This window comes from Cimex lectularius, unplaced genomic scaffold (assembly GCF_000648675.2).
Source record: "Cimex lectularius strain Harlan isolate CLEC.00 unplaced genomic scaffold, Clec_2.1 scaffold151, whole genome shotgun sequence".
NCBI classification, from domain to species: domain Eukaryota; kingdom Metazoa; phylum Arthropoda; class Insecta; order Hemiptera; family Cimicidae; genus Cimex; species Cimex lectularius.
Genome location: NW_019392786.1, coordinates 202,352 through 225,774, shown reverse-complemented (window position 1 = coordinate 225,774; position 23,423 = coordinate 202,352). Strand labels below are relative to the sequence as shown.

At 33.9% G+C, this 23,423-nt stretch overlaps 1 protein-coding gene and 1 long non-coding RNA gene across 2 annotated transcripts in view; one reads left to right on the top strand and one right to left on the bottom strand.

Moving 5' to 3' along the window:
- The window catches only part of LOC106662604 (dopamine receptor 1-like), a 408,947-nt gene extending 387,724 nt beyond the window's left edge, over positions 1 to 21,223 (bottom strand). The window contains exon 1 of the mRNA XM_014386805.2: positions 21,097 to 21,223. Within this exon, the coding sequence (XP_014242291.1) occupies positions 21,097 to 21,120 (24 nt within the window). The 5' untranslated portion in view covers positions 21,121 to 21,223. The remainder of the gene's footprint in view (positions 1 to 21,096) is intronic.
- Positions 8,441 to 9,148, top strand: LOC106662606. The gene is made up of 2 exons (XR_001339926.2): positions 8,441 to 8,752; positions 8,940 to 9,148. It is a non-coding gene; the product is annotated as an uncharacterized LOC106662606 (long non-coding RNA).
- Positions 21,224 to 23,423: the final 2,200 nt, after the last annotated feature.

Sequence of the window (23,423 nt, the reverse complement as noted above, 5' to 3'; positions counted from 1 at the left end):
TCATAAATTCCTTCTAAGAATACCGAAGTGAGGAAAAATTAAAAAAGAGCTTTGAACAACTTTCATTTAGTAGTTAAAATGCAGTTTTTAGTAAATATAAACAGCGATTTCACACGGATTCCTAGGTGTAAGAATGATATACTTGTACTTTTAAGTAAATTAAAAATTTAAGAACGTAAACCTTGAAATAGTAACACATAAAAATATTTACAAAAGATCGCGATTATTTCGTGTTGTTATGTTTGGCCATGTAATTATGTACTTTTGCATCACGCAGATTGAAAATCGACATTGTCAACAAATTAAAGCGTAAATAGGGGTTATATCTAAAAATGTTCTACCGACGAATCGGACATTTCCGTGTTGTAATGTTATTGATCAACAACTTCAAAACCTATCAGCCATACTGACATTTCCAGTGTTAATATAAACAATGTTGTAGATCAAGACGTCAACAAATCAAACAAGCGGCATTTATATTTTTCTTTTTACAATTTTCCTAAAGTTCCTATGTTCCTAAAGTTTAGGGAGAGAGAAGAGAATAGAACTATGTTGTACAAAGTCTATCTCTGTTCAATCTCCTAGTAGCCTACTCCTTTATTCTGCTAAATCTGCGCGACCTATATTTCTACAACATAAGCTCGATCTCATCAAGTTGATTAGACAAAGACCGTAGTGTATTTCATAAGATGTTATCATTAAAAGGAGAGTTATTTTCAAAATATCATAATTACTAGTGAATATAATTTAAGCTGACAAAACCCTTTTTTTAATTAGTCACAGTATTCACCCTGAAGGTTTTTACAGATAGAAATATCAATAAATATACAATATATTGATAAGTGTAAAATAGAATTTAGAAACTTATTTATTCGTGTAATGAGAAGTTGACAAACTACACCAACTTTTTTTTCACTTTTTTTATTCCTTAAGCATTTCCTGGGAGCTCGACACAAACTCGGCGATCAAAGATGTTATGAATCATAGAAAATTCATCAAATGTTCAATATATCCAACTGAGAATGCAACTGTACTCTCATGACGTATGACTAGAGAATACTAGACTAGAGAATATAACATTTATATCTATCGTGGTTATCTCTCTCTTTTGTATTATTTTTATATTTTTTATACAAGACAATTAATATTTGTTTTTAAACATAAACCACAAAAGCTGGTTCTCAATCAAACTAAAAAGGTTCTTTGCATTAAAAACCAGCATCGCATTGTGTGGTTAATCGTTGAGCAAAGCTCTGATTGAAGTGTTAGTGTGTTTACCATAAGATGAGATATGATTTGAACATACTCTGCCGACAGGGTGGGGCGTTTGCAGTTGATTGATCGCACATGTTCACCACTCTGGCAGCATCGGGCCTTTTGAACAACGGAAATACTCCTACAATGAGTAATAAGCCTGAGAATAATGGTTTCTAGGCCGAAAATAAATCTCAGTTTACAACCCAGATTCAAAGAGTCTATTCTTGTTCTTTAGCCACCTTTGAATTGTAAAGAATCGGACTTGGGGGAAAAGGTATCCCTCTTTTAGAAGCAAAAGTAGAACTAACGACGTTCAACAGGTATGGACGATTTGTACACGGGACAATTGGAATTTGCGCTTATCTCGGCCACAACGAAGACCCCAAATGACTTTATTTGTTCTTTTGTGCGTTTTTCTGTAAGTGTAAGTGAGTCAGACTCCAAGGCTACCAAGATAATCTAAAAAAAATTTAACTGTCATTGTATATGTTACCATAACTCAAATCACTGAAAAGTTTAGCCATTTCAATCGGCCAAGCTTGAATTTAATTTAAAGAAGGTTTTTAATTTTAATTAATTAATCTTTAAGTAAGGTTGACATTTGAAAAATGGCAAAAAGGTGGGAAAATTCAAAAGGTGGGGTTGTGATGGAAACTTGGTGTCCGTGTTGATCGAAGTCACGTTAGCTCAAGTGGTGGAGCAGCGGCGAATTTAGCCGAAGGTCGTGGTTCGAATCCCGCTCGTGGCACTGACATTTTTATCTCAACCAATATCTTACTTAAAGATTAATCAATTGAAAAGAATTTATTTGGTCAATCGGACCACGAAACCGAATCAAGCGTTTTTAATGTTTAAATTCTATTAACACAAAGATAAAAAATTTAAAACACAGAGACTTTTTTTTAAATATCTTACATATCAACATTCCAAGTCACATATATACTTTTGTTACTTTAAAATAGATATTTAATTTCAACAAGTCTTTCTGACAAGTCTTTTTTTTTTATTTTGATTTATCTTTCTTTGCATCTTCTAGAGCAACATAAATGTACACTAGTAAAACTTTCCTAAATATCCGTTCTCAGGAAAAGCCAAAAATGGAGTAAAAATGCAAAATTTGCGTCGGAACTTATTATGTTTCGAACTTAGCGCGCTTTAGAACTGCAAATTTTTTAAAAGTTTTGTAAAACATTTTTAGCTACAAGGTGCGTCGATGCATGTAAAAATATTTCAAATAAAAGTTTAAATAATATTATTCCCTAGCTTACGGTGCAAAAAAACATGATAAAAAAAATCGTTGGCTCCTGAGAACGCCAAAAAAAACGAAGGTAGATTTTTTTGTGGAGCCATAGGATCGTTCTTAATCGACTTCGAATTGGTCATACTCTGTTGAAAAAAGAAGAGCTCTTTTTAGGGCAAATTCGCCTACGTGTTCAGGAAATAAAATTCTCCTGGTGTGTCGTGTAAGGTCGCCTTGGCTCTACATAGAAAGCAAGTAATAATTTTTTGCTGTATTTTAATAGAGAGATACCAATTATTCCCCTACTCTAGTGAACTGTTTGTAAATATTAATGAATACATTACAAAAATGTTCAAGGATTTGTGTGTGTGTTTACATATTTTGAGTTGAAATGATGACGTTTACTAACCAAAAAAAATTACTACTTGCACCTTTCGTAACTCGGATTGTCGGTTGATTATTTCAAAAAATGCTCTTTTGCTTCCTATTTTCAAATTATGAGAGGCCCTTTGCATAGCTCACGCGAACCTTTCAAACCCTTCACCGCTGCTCAACGGGTGGTGATGTTATCTAATCTTTCTCAAAAAATTAAAATATTTACTCCAATATATTATACAGTATGTAAAGATAACTGTTTATTATTTTATTATTTTACGCTTACTGAATCCGTTTTATGAAAGACCTTGAGACCCAGTTATAAAAATCTTGAACCACAAATGTTGCAAATTTTCTCTTAGTCACATTGTAACTTCGACTCGTGTAAGAATTGCATGAATATTACTAATTTGACTTTTCGCAAATTGTGCCATATTTATATACATAAAAGTGAATGCTCGTATGAATGTTAATAATGAACCGTCCGAGTGGATCGAAGTCACGATAGCTCAAGTGGTAGAGTATCGGCGAATTTAGCCGAAGGTCATGGGTTCGAATCCCGCTTGAGACACTAACTTTTTCATTACAACCAATACCTTACATAAAAATTAGTTGAACCAAGTTATTTGGTCAATCGAACCACGAAATAATGGAGTTAATGTAACGATGAACTAGATTATCGACCTGCTGGATACAAGAAGTCTTTTCAGAGGATCTTCGGAAGAGGTCAAAACAGAGAACACTTAAGGTTTTAAAGCCCTGAAGATGACAATATAAAACTGTCGAAAGCTCGGCGAAAACCGTAAGGAAGTTTTCTCTGTTTTGACCTCTTCCGAAGATCCTCTGAAAATACTTAATGGAGTTAATGATAAAAACGACAACGACGGAACTGATTTCGATTAATTTTGTTGGTATTACCGGCGGGTTTAGAAGATATAAAATGGGCATATAAATAATGAGAGTCAGGATTTATGAAAAAAAGATATTGCAGGAATTTGCGGCGTCCATTTTCACAGTTGTCAGCTGTTCAGCCGGATCCCGGTATGATACAAGTTTCCCGCGTCTTTCAAATTTCAAATCAAATACAAATGATCAACGAAGCATTCAATAGCCCAAATTATGTATTTGATTGCAACGCCTAAAGATATATAAAGCTAAATAGCCATAAATGACAATAATTATTGTGGCAGACTATATCAACCTATTTCCTTATTGGTTATTGTCTTTTTAGGACACAAGATTAAAATGGTTTGTAGAAAACGAAACAAAATACTTAAACCCGAAAGAATCCGTATTTTGTGGGGTGGATTGATTTTATAGAAAACCACCATCACCATGTCAGTTAAAATTTATTTATTTATGGGACATTTCGAAGTTTATCTCATTATATTTATATCTCATCATCAATACGAATTCCATATACGAAAGTAAATGTAGTACAGTAAACTGTGGTATTTGTACAAATGTGTTGTTAACGCCTGAATTTAAATTGTATGTTTTTTCTTAAGTTAGATGTTCCAGGAAGTAATCTTTTGTTTAAGTTGTTTTGTACTGTGAATCCGATAGTTTCACAATATTAGTTCAACGCTATTATTACGTTATTACTATTATTCGTCCGCCACACTATAATCAGTTGTGTTCGACGTCTGGGTACACAGCGACCGCACGCTTGACATCTTCCCGCACTGGAGCATAAATGGACCCATCATCAGTCTTTCCTGCCCTACCGCAACACTACATCGCATCTATACATCAATAGTACTCACAAGTGAACTTTTAGTTTAATTTAAATATATTCTTTGTACCTCCAATCTTAGTTTTTCTTTGTTTTCTTAATTCGTTGAAGAGCTCTTTCATTGTTTCCTTAATTTTTTAATTTGAACTAATACTATAATTTTATTTATTGGTTGTACTACTAAAATAAGAAACTAACTCTGTTTACTTTTGCCGAAACTTATCATTCTTTTTTATAACACACTTTTTATTTATATGAGATAATAATTTATTTTGGAAGTTTTTCGCTATTGACGTTATTTTAGGATTATTTTAATATATACAGAAAGTCTAGATCCAATTACGTGAGTGATTTGAGTGGCGAAGTGTCGTAAAATAGATCTGGTCACACATTTGAGATAAATATTGCTTCCCACAAACGGCAGAGGTCGCTGAATTGCCCAACATATGTTGTAAACTGGTTTAACTCCTCGACTGCGACCCCCCCCCCCCACGGTGGGTATTTGGACATTAAGCCCTCCAGTATGACAGAAATTAGTTTAGCTTTTTACAATAATCTTTTAATTAATTAAGGTTTTTAGTTGAGATAAAAAAGTCAGTGTCACGAGCGGGATTCGAACCCACGGTGTTCGGCTAGTTCGGCTACTTCGATCCTCTCGGACACTAACTTCCCATCTCAACCCCATTTAAATTTTCCCTCCTTTTTGCCATTTTTTAAAAGGTGGGGTTGAGATGGGAAGTTAGTGTCCGAGTGGATCAAGGTCACGATAGTTCAAGTGGTAGAGCAGCGGCGTGTCAAACCGAACATCGTGGGTTCGAATCCCGGTCGTGACACTAACTTTTTTATCTCAACTAAAAACCTTAATTAATTGAAAGATATGAATTAGTCAAGCGGACCACGAAACCAGTGAATTTTTTAAATAATGTTGATAATGGACTAATGCAGGGCGACAAGGAAAAACATTGCGTATGTTTATTGGTGGGAGGATAATAGAAAAGAATCTTGTGCAATGCCAGAACTTTAAAACTCAGATAAATTAGTAGTGTAAATAAAAATAAACCTAAATAATGATAAATCGACATTAAGATGATAAAGAAAACTTGAAAAAGAAAACATATGCCAATATACCAGTAACAATTAACTTTAAATAAATGAACAAGTGAATTGTTATCCAGTATGAAATATATGAAACGACTTAGTTTAATTTAACTGAGAAAAAAAGAGACTTTTGAAACGATTCTCGTACAAGTCTGGTGGTACCAGGAGAAGTTGCGGACACTTTATGAGCTGGGATGATGACAATGATACCACTGCTATGTGGGTGAATTGATGGTTCATTGTAAACAAAACCCAGTTTCATTTAAAACGCAGAGTCGTTGCAATAATTTTCAAATAGAATATTTCAACTTCAACTAATAATTTTTACTATAGTAACTCGCAAGATCGGATTAGTTAAGTAAAAATCACTTAAAGGGAATTAAAATTGCAAATGTATCCCGTACGTGGACCGTACCTAATTTTTGTACGTAATTCAACTTAGTTTCAACATTTTATCTTACAATCCACATTTTATAAATGAACACATTTGAAAATATTTGACCGAATTTTATTTCGGTCGAAAAAGTCCACAAGACGCGAAAACGTAGAACGAAATAGCTCCAATTTCCTTTAATAAACTAAAGGCTTATTTATCTCCGGTCAAAGTAAAAATTCAAAGCAAAAAAGAACGATTAATGTAAATAAAAGCTCAAGATAAATCTCTTTTCAGGACGTATTTTTGTAAAGCCGGTTGCCTGTAATGTCTCCTGAGGGAATTGCAAATGTACAACAAAAAACCCAGAGTTTGGTCAATAAATTTTTTCCCATCCATAATTAACACGTTGATTGCATAATTGAACAAATATTCAACCGTATAATTTAAACTATACTACCATTTTTTGTACTAATAAAACTGCAAATTTATAAAATTTTAAGTAATATACAATGGGAGTTGCCAAATTAGATCAATACGTCAGATGTTCATATTTATTTCTTGTAGTGCGAATCAAATTTATTATTAAAAAAAAGCAAAGAATAATGGGTTATGGGTGTAAAAATGAGTAATAAGAGGAAGAACACTCTGTAAAAATTTCATACAATACATTTTATCAAAGCCCAACATTGGCAACAGCAGACCACATTAATTGTCCAATAACAATCCCGGGGGAACAAATTTTTTCTATAAAACCGGCAAAACGTAATTATCAACTGTCTTTGGTGTAAAAATGAATTGCTCCTCTCCGAAAAGTATGATACATTTCTTCATTCTGATCCGGCTGGCGCAAAATAAGATTCACAAGAAGATAAAACGTTGTCTGGATTAAGCACATCTTGTTTGGCTTTGTTCTTACTAAAAAACCTGGTACTGAAAATTAACAGATTTAGACAAAAAAATTCATTTTACCCTGTCTCAGAAAAAAAACGTGCTATTTTGATTGTAATTTTTATTTTGTTATTTTTCTTGCCAGTACTGTTTTGCATTTTAAAAACTTATTCAAATATAGATTCAAAATTAAATATTTTAATCTTGACTTGAACATTAATATACTCAAAGACAAAAAAACCGGTCCCTTTATTTGTTTATTACATTATTACATAATAACTAAATAAAAATAAATATAAATGACTTAAAACGCAAACACGACATTAATAACTTATTTTTTACCTTTATAGAGGGTTATTAATCATTGTACTCATAATTACTAATCTTTCCTTTTTTTACAATAAAAATAAAGAAAATCTGTACAAATTCATCCTTCACCTCTAGCAAAAGTAATGATTGTTTTATTGCTGAAACAATAAATTTGAGTAAAAATTAATTCTTTTTTTTTCTTAAAAGCGTGGTTTTATGTCGAGGAGATCTCGGCCGAGCAGATGTTCTGACCAACGACGGATTTTGCGTCCGTTAGTCAAAGGCATAGGTCCAAGATGTGCCGAGCTTTACCATCCGGATGGTATCCAGCGGTTCAGGGCAACCGAAAGTCTCGATAGAAAAGAAGATGTCCGTCGGCTAGAGACGATCGTTTTATTGCTTTTACCGCGCTTCGGTACCTTCATTTAACGGTTTGCTAGGTAGTCAACTCCAAATGGTGCGTAATATAAGGACGAGCTCTACAGTAATCAGAAAACTTCGTGAGAATAGCTTAGTCATTCTAAGTCCCGCGTCATGTTCTCTACTATTGAAGAGGCTTCGAGGAGAAAGGAAGTATTCGCAAATCAACTACTTGCTTGGTCCCTTTAACAATTGAATCGGTAAGTGTAACAAGGTTAAGATTCCAAAATTGCCTGAAATGAGTGACGCCATTTTGTAGTCGTATCTAAGCACTATCGATTGAGTCGCAAACGGTTAAGATTACAGCGTTACTTATTCATATCTACCAGCACAAGAGCGTGTCCAGCACGTAGCATGGCAGACACAAAACATAATAGGAACGTTCATACTTAGCGAACGTTTGCGGAGCGTGTCAGTGCAGACACGTACCAGCACCGGGCAGCATTTTCGTCGAGAATGTCTTACTTGTGCTGGCACGTGTCTGCGGTTGTCTTTTCTTGTCTGTGCGGTTCAATACGGTTAGTATGAATAGACGACAGACAAGTTTTGTGCAATTCCAATAGCTTAGGTGCCACCTATAATAAATTGCAATATCATTTTAATCCAGTCTTTTGTCAAGTCTTGGTAAACCGACCTTGCGCTAATCCGAATTCGGGCTAAAATCCGAATCGCCGATCAGTACATGTTCAAAATTTTTTTTTAAATAAAGAATATTATATATTATATGTGATGAAATGTACGTAATTTATAATACACGGACGTGGAAAGAATCCTGTCCATTGGTTTTCTGAAGAATAGTTTGTTGGTCTGTAGGTGTCTGTTGCTGTGATTATCGCATAGTATGAATACTAGTGTCTGTGCCGTGTCTGCCACGCTACGTGCTGGACACGCTCTCGTGCTGATAGATATGAATCGACCTTATGATTCCCACAGTTTTTTACCTTGCGATAGGAACTTTTCAGTGATCAAACGTGTTGTTAGAAGATAGGATAGAATTTACTCCTTCGGTCAACACGAAGAGATAATCTACAGTCATGAAACTCCCCATTTTGAGGTAAGAACCGTTGATACTGATATGATTTTGTATGTCAAGGGTTGGTGGCCTCAGTAATACAAAAAAAAGACAGACATTGAGAACAAAAGAATCAAGTTCAATATAAGCAAGTACAGATATCTCCTGTGTTCGAATAGTGTGCCTAGTTGTATTAAAGGCTGCAAATTCATTGATGGATTAATTCCAGTTACTTTCAAATTGGCTAAAACTGCTTCACTGAAAGCTTATCAGGGAAAAATACCAATCGACTACAAGAAAATACAAGACATCAAGGAGGTGGTGAACTGTGTGCCTGAAGATTTTAAACCGTTCTACCAAGGGATTTTTCACTACCAACCAGGATTGTGAGAGCGACAACAACAATAATTAAAATGACTTTTTGCATTTTTTAAGAAAGGTATTCCTTAAAACATTTTTTATTACATGAATATTTTGCTTTTTTCTCAATTAGTGTAAGAAAGATGTTCCAACACATGTTATTTTAATATAGCTATAGATACACTAGACTTTTTTTTTCAACAACTCACATAATTTCCTTCAAGATTTAGAATGAACGTAAAATAAAAATATTTTGTCTAAAACTATTTTTCAGGAAGAAAATAAGTTTTCTTTGTTTTTCTCAAAACTGGAAAATTGTATTCTTAACCTTGTTAGACTCACCGATTCAACTGGGGGCTGTTCTCTTCATAGAAAAGCAGCATGCCACAAAAGTGGATACATCTTAAAATGGATCCTTAATGAGTGTAATACCTGGTGTTTCAATACCACAGGTATGAGGCACGCCAAGAGATACATAAAAGGACCATCGGTAGAACTTACAAAAGATTTACTGGAAGGCAACCTTAACCGAACCAGGATTCTGGTTGCTCTTGACGGGGCATTGCTTTCCCGTATCCCCAAAGACAATGAGGATATTTAACGTCCGCACCTAGCCTATTCGGCCTTAACAGACGTTTGATTCTCAAGATGAGAGCTGACGCACTGCCGCAGCGTTGGTGTAGAGGCAGCTCAGCCCCGAGGGGCCACGACAAGGCCTCGCTCCCCGATTGACCATCCCGAGTGGTCGGGTCCGCATTAAGCATCAGACCGTATGCCGCGCGCAAAGGGCTACCTAAGCTGAAATACATCAGCCTGGTATACTCCCCAGGTAGAGAAGGCCACTCTACCTCCAGAGTAGTGGGGCTTCCCTAGCGTAGAAACTACTAGATCCGTTCCGGCCGCGGTTTTGTTTAAAGTGGAATTGCTAAGGAGACCGCCTACGGTAAAATCCTCCAATCGAGCTCAGCCTACACCTACGTGCAAAGCATACTGGAGTAGAAGCAACCGATTCTCTACCTGATTCCATCCGCCACTCATTCGAGGAACTTTCCAGAATAATCATAGCGTCCTCAACGCTGCCGTCCGATCCGCCGTATCCCGTGAGGCCGGGTGTATAACGGTGGTCATAAGCAAGTTTTGAGCGAAGGTCACAGATAGAAGACAGCCTCTTCTCTAAGTTCCCGCCAGGGGTCTCACAACGGCCAACTACGAGTCCATTCCCAGTGTAACAGAGGCTGAACCTTGTAACATTTCTGTTACCCCGTAGTACGAAACTTGGGCGGTGAACCGCGGGAAGGTAACACGTTCAATATAGCCACGTGCTAACCGGCGTTTTAAAAATCACGTCTTTTACTCGATTCAACCGAAGTTTTCCACTCTGATGAGTGGAAAACAAGAGTCTAACCCTGTGAAGGAGTTAGAGAAGGAGAGGAGGCGGAATAAGGACGAGATGGAGCAGACAACGACGAAGAAGAAGAAGACTGCTGAAATAGTGGAGAGTACTCNAGGACATAACCAAAACACTCCCCAGGATAAAATGGTCCACAATCCTGGGGTTTGTGAATAGGTCCAATAGGTTTATACAGGACTCGTGAGCCGACCAGGTCCCGGACCTTCTAGGGATGGGGTACGGGCCTACTCAGGCTTTTAACCCCTCGGGTCCTGGTCGCCCGCCCTGTGTAATATATATACCCCGTAGTACAGATGGTTATGCACCTTCCCCCGTGTATACAGACAGGATCTGGTGCCCTAACCCTCGTGTGCCTCTGATAAGGCACCCGCCGCCCCATGCCGACCCGAGGCCGACACGAGTACAGCTTGTGCTTTAGAGAGGTTGCCACGCCCTCAGGGCTACACCATTATTTTGCGCCCGGACACCCCCCTTGTAGACAAGGGTTACGAGGGGTCACAGGAAACAATGAAGGAACCTGAAGTGAGAGAGGGACGTGGATGAGAACACGAGGTACACCTTTCTTGGGCCCCGAGCCTTAACCACATTGTACCACCCGTCGTCGTCGTAGTTCCACATTAAGTCCCTGGGTGGATGAACTTAACCTCCAGAACCACCCCTAACCATCCTGACTGGGCACCTCCACGTAAGAAAGTACATGCATTGGATAGGAGTGCAGACAGAAGAAACACAGATGCAGATACTGCCAGGAAGAGGAGAAGACCGCAGAACACATTTTATGTTTCTGTGAAGGTCTATGTAGGTGCAGGTTCTTGCAACTAGGTCAAGAAAAACCACAAGTAAGATCCTACACCAAGGATCGCTTGCAAAGCTGTGGAGACTGGTAAATAGCCTGAAGCTGGCCAGTGAGTTATAAATAACAGGGGAGCACAATAGATCTATTGAGGTCGAGGTGCAGTAGGCCTTGTGGCCGCCTCTCTTATCCCTATCCCTATCCCTATCCCTTCATAGAAAAGTAGTTTATGATTATGGTAGGAGGGAGAAGACAAGGAGAACGCTTTGCTTCATGGGTGATGTGTGTCGCAGCCTTTTCACGTACAGTGCCAAGGGTCGAATACCGAACTGCTTATCGTTCAAAACGACTCTTTCCACTACTAGAAAGTTCTTCTGAAAACTGTAGTCCCATTGGCTTCATTTTTTGGAGGCAACTTCATGTTAATGCACGATGATGCTCGACCGCACGTAGCTCGAGTTGTCACCCACTATTTGAAGAATGTATGAACTACCAATGAATCGGCCAGCACGTTCACCTGACATAAATCCCATAGAGCTCTTATGGGACATGATAAAGAGCATCGTTCGTCACATCCAACAAGCGTTGAACAGCTTCAAACCGCTTTTGTTGAAAAATGCGAGTTTCACAAGATGATGGTAAGGAGACTTAAAGCATTCCGTGAGGTCTGTGGAGGAAATTTGCGTTATTAATAGCAAAATCAAACCAAGTAATAATTTGTTAGATAATTTTTAATATATTATTAATGATTTTCCGGTATTTTGGGGAATTTTCTTACAACATAATTAAATAATTTTTAATAAAAGTCCCGTTTGATTTGGTTTTCACTAAAATAAGTTTGGTGTAATTAATATAACGTTAAAAATTCATATCGTTTTAAATGAACAATAAAATAGGAGTTGAGGTTGTTTTGGACTTTTCTTTACCAAACAGACAGGATTGAAACTTTGCTTACATCGCTGATCAGAATTTAATTGCACATTCTATTTTTAGCGTATATTAAAAAAATAAGGTTAAAAATATCAGTTAGCGTATGTTCCTCAATTTTTTTTCACCTAAATTCAGTTTTTCTAATAGTTATTCGGAGATCGTGAGGTGCGGTCTGGTATGACGTAGGTTTAGAAAAACATTTTCTTTATCGCGCCAACGTTTCGATCTTTATTGAGATCATCTTCAAGGCCTGGGATTTATAAACATTGTTTAAATTATACAATTACTTGTAGGAAGTGAAAAAATACAATAATACAAAAAAATACATTTATACAATGATAGAAACTCAAAGTGTTTCTTTTCTGTGTAGACACAGAACACTTTGAGTGAGTACAAATACTTTGGTTGATTCTAATATTTCTATCATTGTATAAATTCCTTTTTTCACATCCTACGTTATATAATTTAAACAATGTTTATAAATCCCAGGCACCGAAGATGATCTCAATAAAGATCGAAACGTTGGCACGATAAAGAAAACGTTTTTCTGAAACCTACATCCACCAGACCGCATCTCACTATCTCGGAATAATCATTAATTAACGGTTACTAAACACAACACTTTTCTAATAGTCTTTAAACACACACGTTTAAGCATATTCAGAAAATTTGCTTCTTTATCCCTCTGCAACGTCCAGAAAATCCATTATTGGGGGCGTCGGTGGCCGCAACGGTTTAGGCGTTGACACGGCGCTCATCACTGTAAGGTAAAGGCCCGGGGTTCGAATCCAGCGGCCCAGCATTCGAACCCGACATACTTACAAATGAGCTTTTTTCAAAATCACCGGCACCCCGAGGGTTGATATAGTAATATATATATATAAATAAATTAGATATATATATAAATATATATATAATTATATATAAGTAAATATCCATGAGTTAATAACCAATTGTTACCAAGAAGGCAATTTGAGAATAAAAACTGTAAAACAACTAAATGTACATCTATAAAAGTCAAAATGTTATTGAATATTACCACTTAATAAACAGACTAGCTGTATACATCATTTATTCATTATTAAACATGCACCTCATTTTGCATCAATTGCATAATATGATTGCATAAATTTGGGTAATACGATAAAATTAGGTATGTTGATTTGTAGGGGACAGCGGTGGCCTTGTGGTTACGTCGTCCGATTCGTACTTGCCACCGTAGCGGTTCTGCTAATCCCTGTACAACCCTTGAAATTTTATTTGAATTTAATTTGAACCATTGAGTGCTAAAACTGAAAATGGCTCACTGGCTATACACGGCAGTAAAAAAAACCAAAATAACCTATGGATCACTAATCTGGAGGATAAAGCTCAACAAAAACTATCTAGACAAACACTAGGCAGCGTACAAAGATTAGCAAACCTATGTGAGAACAACTCCTACACTAGAACTTCTGATAAAACTACCAACAATGGAAACATTTATGCAAGGAGAGGCTAGGAAAAACTCATTTAGACTCCAAAAACAATCAAATTGGATGAGAACTAAACAATTCGACCATAAGGCCATAATTATTAAAATCAGACATCCCGGAAACATTCCTTACAACAGCTCACGAAGACTCAACAGTCTATAAAGGAGAAGAAGAATTCACGAGAACATCAGATTCAATGGTATGCAGATGGCTCGAAAATAAACAAAGAAACCGGATCGGGATTTTTTTTGTACAAGCTGAAAATATGAGCAATCAATTGATTAGGGAAGTACACTTCGATCTTTCTTTTTTTTTGGTAATAACATTTATATAATTTTTTTTCCTTCTAACTTGGTAAATTGGAAAATTGCTTCAAAGTGAAATTTATCTGACCGGTTAGTCGATAAACAAGAAATATACCACAAATGAAATTATTATTAGAAAAGATCAAATAGTTTTTTTTCCAAATAGCCATTAGACGAAGTTCCAGTTGGTCAAATTTTAAATGCTCAACATATTTTTGGTTGAAACGGTTTTGCCAAGATTGTTACACCAAAAGAACTTATGGGCGTTATAATAGAGTTATTATAATATAATATATATACGAAGAATAGTTTTAAATATTAGCCACATTCCAATTTCATAACTTTATGTATGCTGTTGTTCATCTAGAATTTTTTTTACCTTCTACATTCTTGTATCTTTTACAAACAGTTGTATATTTTTTAATACCGTGATAAAATTATAAATGGTGTAATAAATTCACGTAAAAATACATGCCATCAATGATCGGGCTCTGGAAAATCTTAAAATAGGTTACACTGGCAAAAAATCCTCCTAAGATCGGATAGCCAAGCAGATATTAAAGCATTAGCGTGTAAAACAAAATCGCATCTAAACTAGTCACTAAATTGATCCAGTATCTCCTATAGCTGTGCAAACACAACAACCTGATGATATCTTGGGTGGACACAAAGGAATTTTGAATAACGAAAAAGCGGAGACACTGGCCAGATGAGGATCTGCAAGGCCATATATAGGCCCTGAACCTACCTGAAACCATACTTGGGGTAACAAAACAAATACAAAATCCTCCAACACAGAATGGATCTAAATAAAACAAAAAGAGAAGTGGATAAACTCTAGGGGTGTTTAGTAAATTTTTGCTAAAACAACCTTCACCAAGACGAGCAAACAGAGGAAATGGAAACTTCATATGAATGGTAGACTATTAACGGTCACTCACATCTGAGTAAACAGCTTCATATGTTCATATCCCACAATGATCCCCTTTTCAGATTATGCAATGAGGAGGAAGAAACAGCAATCCATATCATCTTTAAACGCGAAGCAACGGCTCAATGTAGACATAACTTTGGATTAAAAACCCCTATGGAATGAAATTGTAGCAATGACAGTCAATGGCCTAGTACTTCTGAGAAAAACAATTGAGTCGATTGCGCTGAACGAGGGAACAAATACGGTACAATAAGCTAGAAGGCTGCAGTACCTGGGGAACACAAACCTCGCTTACTAGTATCTACCATCATCACCATCAATTTGAAAAAAGTAATTGTAAAGTTGTTTAACCCCTGATCAGCGAGGCCCGACTGGTGGGTATTTGGATGTTAAGGCCACCTGTATTTTGGGTGTTTATATTTTTTTAATACAGTAGTGCTAGGGGATTAACAATAAAACGAAAGAGACAGAAAATAACTAGAGACAATTCTACAGGAAGACAACGAAGCAAATTATGTAAAAAAGAAGAAAATATGCCAACGTAAATCTCGATCTGAGATTCCCTTCTAAAGCGCAATGTAACGACCCAGTTTATAAAAACTGAAAGCCCGGAATGAAAAGAAGGTCCGTTACAACAATTTTCAGACCGGAAAACCCTAAGGAAAACACAGCGACCCACTGTTATAGACTTCAAATCCAGATTACAACTAAACACATTACAAAACTAAATAGAAGATGCAACGAGTAATGGAACAGAATAGTTTATGTATTGTTAAATAAATTTGTTTTAAATTACTTGACATTTTCATATAGTTACCATTAATTTACGGACTAATTTTATGGCCCGATATAAACATAAATTACAGTTAAATTCACTAATTTCGTGGTCCGCTTGACCAATTAATACATTACAATTAATTTAGGTTTTTAGTTGAGATGAAATGGCGAAAAGGAGGGAAAATTCGAGAGGTGAGGTTGGGATGGGAAGTTAGCGTCCGAGCAGATCGAAATCACGATAGCTCAATAAATAAGCAGCGTATTTAACCGAAGGTCGTGGGTTCGAATCCCCCTCGTGACGCTGACTTTTTATCTCAACCAATATCTTTCATAAACTTTTATTTCGTTATTGTTCAAACTCACTTAATTCAACTTTCCTTCAGCAAAAAATATAATAATTTCTAATCAGTTTTAATGAAATCTGTTATAATACTAAAATATAAATGCTGCTGACAGTAAATACGACAAAATTGGCAATATGGCTAGTTAGTTTTGAGCAGTTTAGATAGAAAAGAAGCAATAACAGGCAAAGGGCCAGCAATGGCCTAAACAGCAAGTAAGCCTCTACAATTTTCCACACATATACAAGAGAAATTTTAGTACCTCATATGTAATCCAAATTAATACTAAAACCTCATATTAAATTTATATTCATAAATAAATATTTTCAGAATAACATTTACAAAAATCCATAAGGAGAGAAACTAAAAATATTCAATTTCAAGGAAAAAAATGGTAAGACATAATAATAAAATCAAAAATAACACATTTCTTATATTCTGTGCGATAACGTCGTCAAGTTTTATTGGCGGTTTTATGAACAATCATAAATGTATCTAACCTAATCTGAATAAATTTTAATATTTTATTTGAAAAGCATAATATGATAGGTTTTTATTTTTATCTAACCTGTACTTACATCGCGAAAGTGTAATTATGAACAGTAGGCTTTTTATGTATTTACTCATCATACATTTTTTCATTAAACATGACAAATAAGCCCTTAAGGTACAGCATGTTTTGGGAAATTTGTACTATGTAAAAGGGATTATCGAAGGTAGAATTTTTTCTCAGTTTTGATTTAGTCTTAACCCTTAAAATACATAATAACGGTCTCGCCTACCTTAAGAAGTGCAGATGCGTGTTTTTGGAAGATATCCTTCCTTGGAATATTGCTAAAGCACGCGCTTAACTTTAGATAATAGAGATGAAAAGACGAATGGCTCTGTTCCTGAAGTAGGCAAATTTATAGTCGCCGCCTTTATTTTCCAACCTGGCTCTTTAGGGCAAGGTTAAAAGATATGAACAAATGATTGAATATAAATTAATGTATTTTTTAAATAATGTTTGTTTTTAATACTTTTTGTTTTCTTGAGTCAATAACTTTTATCGACTTCCTTCATAACTCTTCAACAACCCAACATTTTATCCCACAAACACCAATCGCTTTGTGAATTACTGTTTTTCAAGTTTTAAACACATAAATATCTTTTTAATGAACATGTTTTAAGGATTGTTGGTTTTTTTTCTTCCAAACGCAGGAAGCTCTTCGTTATCAAGGGAAGTACGACACTTCTCGCCCTATTCTACTTTTCACTTCTCCGCCTTTTTAAACTCCTCCCGAAGTTCGGTGCCAAGAAATGGTATTATAAACACCCGCATTAGGTCAAGGTTCAGTTGTAAAACCTCGAACTCTCCAAAAATAGCGATAAACTTTTTAACACACCCTTCCCAATTCCGAAGACGGTTTACCACAACATCAACATCAATCGAGTTTTTTAAAACTCAAAATATCGATAACAATTACTTATTGAACTCTTAACAAATACGTTGTTTTCTGTTATATTGCAGGTTTCCAAACACTCTTTTTTTCTAGTTATTACTTGGTTAGATAATTTTATAACTAAGTATGAATTTATTTAAAATATACACAAATATATATTTTTCATTAGTAGATTAACTTTTAGACAGACTTAAATTACATTAGTTATCTAATGGAAAACGGCTGTTTAATTTAATTTATTTGATATAATTAACGGAAAATGACAGGAATCCAGGAAAACCCAGATAATTCTGCCGGGAATGATGATCAATAATGTCATTTTGGTTTAAATTTGTGAATCACTGTTAATGGACATTTTTTTAAACTATCGACCTAATTTTTTTTTTGTAAATAAAAAATTATTTCACATTGATTTAACATTGAACGAAGAACTGCTGTTAGGATGACAAAAAGAGCTAAACTATTTGAAATTTACTGGGATCCGACGAGCGAAACTGAAAACCGAATCCAACATCATAGACAATTAAAAAGGTGTTTCGGAATTTTACGCAAAACTGATGTTATACAAATTAGTTTTTTATTTTCTACATCAGACTTTAACTACAATATTTGTACTACCACCCTTCTAAAAATTGATTTTGTATTTTGAGGTAAACTTTTGTAAATTTAAATTATTTTAATGCAAAAGATAACATCTTGATATTAGGCTAAACGTTCAAGTTAGAGACTAGATTGTTGTAAAAATTTAAGTAAATAAAAACTTATTTATTAATAGTGGCTTATAACTACATTTCAATAACATACTTAACAACCCAGTAGTGTAAAACACACTCATTTGTGTGTCTCTGTGCTCACTAACACGTCAAATTATCGAATGTGAAAAAATCCTTTTTTTTCAAATGTGATACTTTCCCATTACGTTGGAAATGATAGACGTTGTGGCAAAATCTCGAATCTCCAGCCCCTTTAAATATGCTAAAAAAGCTTTTGAAGTACAGAACGTTAACATTTTTATATGTTACATTCAAGTTATTTGAATAATATTGCATAATTTGTCATATTTGTTAGTTTGTACGAATAATATTTATACAGACTGTCAAGCAAAGCAAAAAAAAAAAAAAAAAAAAATATTATTGCCCTAAACAAAAAGATAACGACGTAACAAAAAAAAATGACGACTATGTAATTAAATTTATTTCTTCTTTTTTCAACGGTGAATATGAAAGTGTCAAAACGATGTGAAATTTGGAATTTTTGAAACAAAGAAACAGGAAAAATCACTGGCTAGCGCTCTGATGCGCAGTGAAAAATGTGATTTTTTTAGTAAGAAACAGATAGCAAACATACAATTCTTAATACAACCCTATTAAACTTAAAAACTGCCTACAATAAATATAAACTTGTCGTTGTGGCAAAGCGCAGATTTTGGATTAACTAATAAATTTTTTTTGCACACGTGAAAAACATCAATTTTCCACTTCAAAAGTTTGAAGATGATTGTACACAAATTATGCATACATTATATTCTTAAATTTTTTTAAAGAACTAAAAATTCATTATGACAAAATTCATCCAAATAGTAAAAATAATTGTGTATGTAATTACACAAATCTAAAAATATATTTTGAAAAGTTAAATTTTATAATGCCGTTTAAAAATCAATTATCTCCGTTTTTGACTAAAGACTTAATGGTTTCTTAATTCGATAATAAGATACCTTTCTTAATTTGTGGTAATAACGAATTAAACCACCTGTTTTGAAAATAAATGTCAATTTATTGTATTGTATTAGCAAACTGCACGCAATTTTTATTGATATAGAATTATTTCTAATTGAAATATTAAATTATTGTTTTTGTAATACTTGATTTAGCTGATTTAACGACGGTTTAGAACTGATTAAGTAAAATTTTTAAATTTGTATATTTTACTGACATTTTCTAACTTCCTTGTGAAAAATTTGAATGTTTTTATTTAAAAATAAAATATGCTACTCAACATATGATGTATAATTAGCAAAGTCAAGAAAATACTTTTATTTTTATGTAAACTGTCCTTTTTTATAATTAAACCAAATTGTTTACAGGGTATAGATTTCACAACAAAACTCCAGGCTCATTATTCAATTGAATGCATTTCCTACGGGCTTACTCTTCAAAACTAGAAACATTATCTCAAAGTAAAGTTATGATTAATAAAATTCAGTGAAGACAATACATATTAGGGGTACATAAATGGCTCAAAAAATGTAACATTTGTAAACATTTCTCATATGTTGTACGGTTAAAAATATCTATATGAGAAGGTTACTCAGCTAAAACATTAATTAACAACTGTACTTAAATGTTTATTTTATTTATTTTCTATATGTATGCACATACATAGTGACAACAATTTTCAATATAATTATTGATTAATGATTTTAAAATAGTTAGAAAATTTGGCTAATTTGAACTGTGTAAGCTTACTTCATATAAAAAATATTATTTTAGAATAAGACCATTCGCTTATAAATTTTACATTATTTTGGTCATTTCTGGACCTTTATTATTTAGGTTGTTTTGTTCTCTGTTTTGTATAAAATATTTTATTGATTATAACGTTACTATGAAATAATGTTTATAGTCCTGAATTGGAAGTTCCTTAGGCTTAAAAAAAAATGCATTTAATTGAATAGATGATTTTTTTTTTTTTTTTTCATAAAAACCCTACATGCGGCATGTTGGGACAACACCTACGTTCAAATTAAAAGAAAAAATGAATTCTTCTTGTTTTGTCTACACTCTTTTATAAGAAGAAAATATTTGTGTAAACGCTTTACTCATAAAAAACCAATAATTATTTAGAAAATTTTTTGACTGTTTTAATTGAATAAAACTAACGTTTCTCAAATCCAATTTGTACTACTTTCAAGAAATGTATACCTTTGTTAGTAACTGTGAGGTAATTTCGCGTCATAAGAATATCATAAAATATTTTGTTTTTTGCCCCTTGATCAAACATTACCAAATATAACGCAAAATTTCTTATTTGTTGTCCATTTTTGTTTGACAAGGGTATGTTGTTTTATTCATTTTCAAAATTTTATGTGTAATTCTATAATAGGACTAAAAAATATTCTGATTTTCTTACTTTCATTATTAATTTAAACTGATTTTGCTGTTAGTTTATCAAATACATTTTATTACAAAATATTTAACGTACATTCTTGTTAAGTATGTCAGCTAGTAAAGTTTCATTTTTGAAGGTGACCTTTTCTGTTTTAAGCCTTTTATTCATATCAACATAAAAATGTATTTTGTTTATGCCATTAGTAATTTAGTCCATACTTTTAAAAGGATTATATATTTATTGTTGTTTTTTGAAAGCAAGGTTGATATTTTTAAAGTAATAATCTATAAAAAAAATTATGTTATTATCATGACCCTTTTTTTTTGCAAGACGAGTTCCTGCAAATTTTTAAAAATAATTTTTCCTTCAACCTATACACTACGAAAGAGAAAAGTGTGTTTCTCTGAAAAATCAACGTTCAAGATTTTTTCAACTGTCAGGAGTCTTTTGTAGTTTCATTTATTTATTTCTTGTTTAATATTCTTTGTTTTTTTGGTTTGACCTGACCTGATATACTTCGGTGGTCTCCATTTTCCTGCTATTGCTCCGACGTGAACTTCATGCTGCGTCACTTAAGTTTTTTTTTTATCGGGGAAGGGGTTGGTTCACCAACTGAGAGTTGTAAGCTCTCCGAATGCTGGGGGTGGACTGAAAAGGGCTCGTAGCCTCCGACAGGCATCCCCCGGCCACGGCCACCCCCGCCGCTAAACCCATTCTTCCTTATCAACCCGCGGCTGCGTTTGTAAACAAGTTGAATTTTAATTTTTTTTTTTTGTAATTACCTCATTTCGTTGAAAGTGGAACGTATATATAACAATAATTACAAAGTCCTTGTATGTTTATTTCTATACGTTGTTTTATTTTCTCGCATTCAGTCAACTCACTCAATATTCTTCTTTCTGAAAACGATCAATTTTTAGAAAAGTCGTTAAACAAATGTTTTCACAGTACAAGCCAAAGGTTTTTTCTTTTGGAATCCCCTTTTCTTTTTTCTCGTATTTCATCGTCCTCTCATTCTCTCTTTCTCTCTCTCTCATTCTCTCTCTCTCTCATATATATATATATATATATATATATATATATCGAATTATTTCTCTATCTATCACTCACACACTCTCTCTCTCTCTCTGTATATCTATCTATCTATCTATCTATCTATCTATCTATCTATCTATCTATCTATCTATCTGTCTGTCTGTCTGTCTATCTATCTGTCTGTCTGTCTATCTATCTATTTATCTATCACTCTATCTCTATCTATTTATTTATCTATCTCTTTATTTATCATTTTCTATCTCTTTCTCATTTATCTTTCTTTTCTTGGCTGTTGTGGTGTGTAATCTAGGATCAGAATATGTATGTATGCATAAAAGATTTAACGTAAGAACATTTATTTCTAGTCATCAAAGATATGTATATCCTTTAAAAAGGAAGAAACGTATTTGAAAACTACAGGCCCAGTTTTTCTATCACACGTTCTATGAATGATTTAATACTCTGCAAAAAGAAAACTGTGAATCGCAGTTGTCTTTAATTATTGCGCCAATCGATTCAGCATGGTCGTTACCGTTGAAAATAAGAGTAAATATGTCGAAAAAATGTCGGATTTTTTTAAATCTCTGTGTATGTGTGTGTCTGTGTCTCTGTGTACAAAAAAGATTATCGATAAGAACACTAATATATTTTCGTTAAATCAATATCATTGAAAAATGAAAACTAAGCATGCATGGGGTAGGTGTGAGTGAGTTAAGTCGTGGGTTTAAATGTTTGGGCATAGAAAACTAAATATATGAATAGTTTTCAATTAATTAAGATTTTTGTTTATATAAAAAAGTCAGTATCAAAAGCGGGATTCGAACCCAAAACCTTCGGCTAGATACGCCGCTGCTCTACCAGTTGAGCTATCGTGACCTCGATCCACTCGGACACTAACTTCCCATCTCGACCTCACCTTTTGTGAGGTCACATTTTCTCTCCTTTTTGCCATTTTCATTTTTATCTCAACCAACATCTTAATTAATTGAAAAGAATTCATTTGATCAAATGGACCACGAAACCTAATAAAATATATGAATAGTGTTAAATGGTGAAAAGAAATGAATTTACAAAAATAGCGAGAAAAAATGGTACAAATAATTATATTGTTTAAATATTTGACAACACACCCCTGTGGTGGGATAGACAAATACAGAGAAGTTAAAATAACATTTTATTTACAGCCGCAGAAATCGGTATAAAATCTGACCACTTTTACATACACTCAATGTAGCGTCTCTTCCTTTTTTTGAACGACGTACAGATCTCAATTACGGAAATAAGTGTTCTTAGGTAAAATCTTTTCTTTTGGAATTTTGTCTAATTTGATCACATGAACTTCCAACGACAACTGAAAGAGAAAGAAAGAGAGAGAGAAAAAAACTTTATTATGTCCTGGGAAGAGATTCCTTTAAGGACAACACCATAAACAATACAACTACATAAAACAGCTCTCTGAAAGTTAGAACAATACTTCAAAATAGAATGGTAGAACAATGTCATATTAACAATGTAATAATATAATAATATATACAACAGATACACATAATATACACAACATATATCCATGCATACTCGTACATATAGGAATATATACATATATATGTATACACATATATATATATATACAATATACAACATAAAACATACATATAGTACATATATTAAAACAACAATATATATAACGTAATAATACAATAATAATATATACAGCAGATGCATATAATATACACAACATATACCCATGCATAGTCGTACATATACATATAGGAAAATATATATACATATATATGTATATA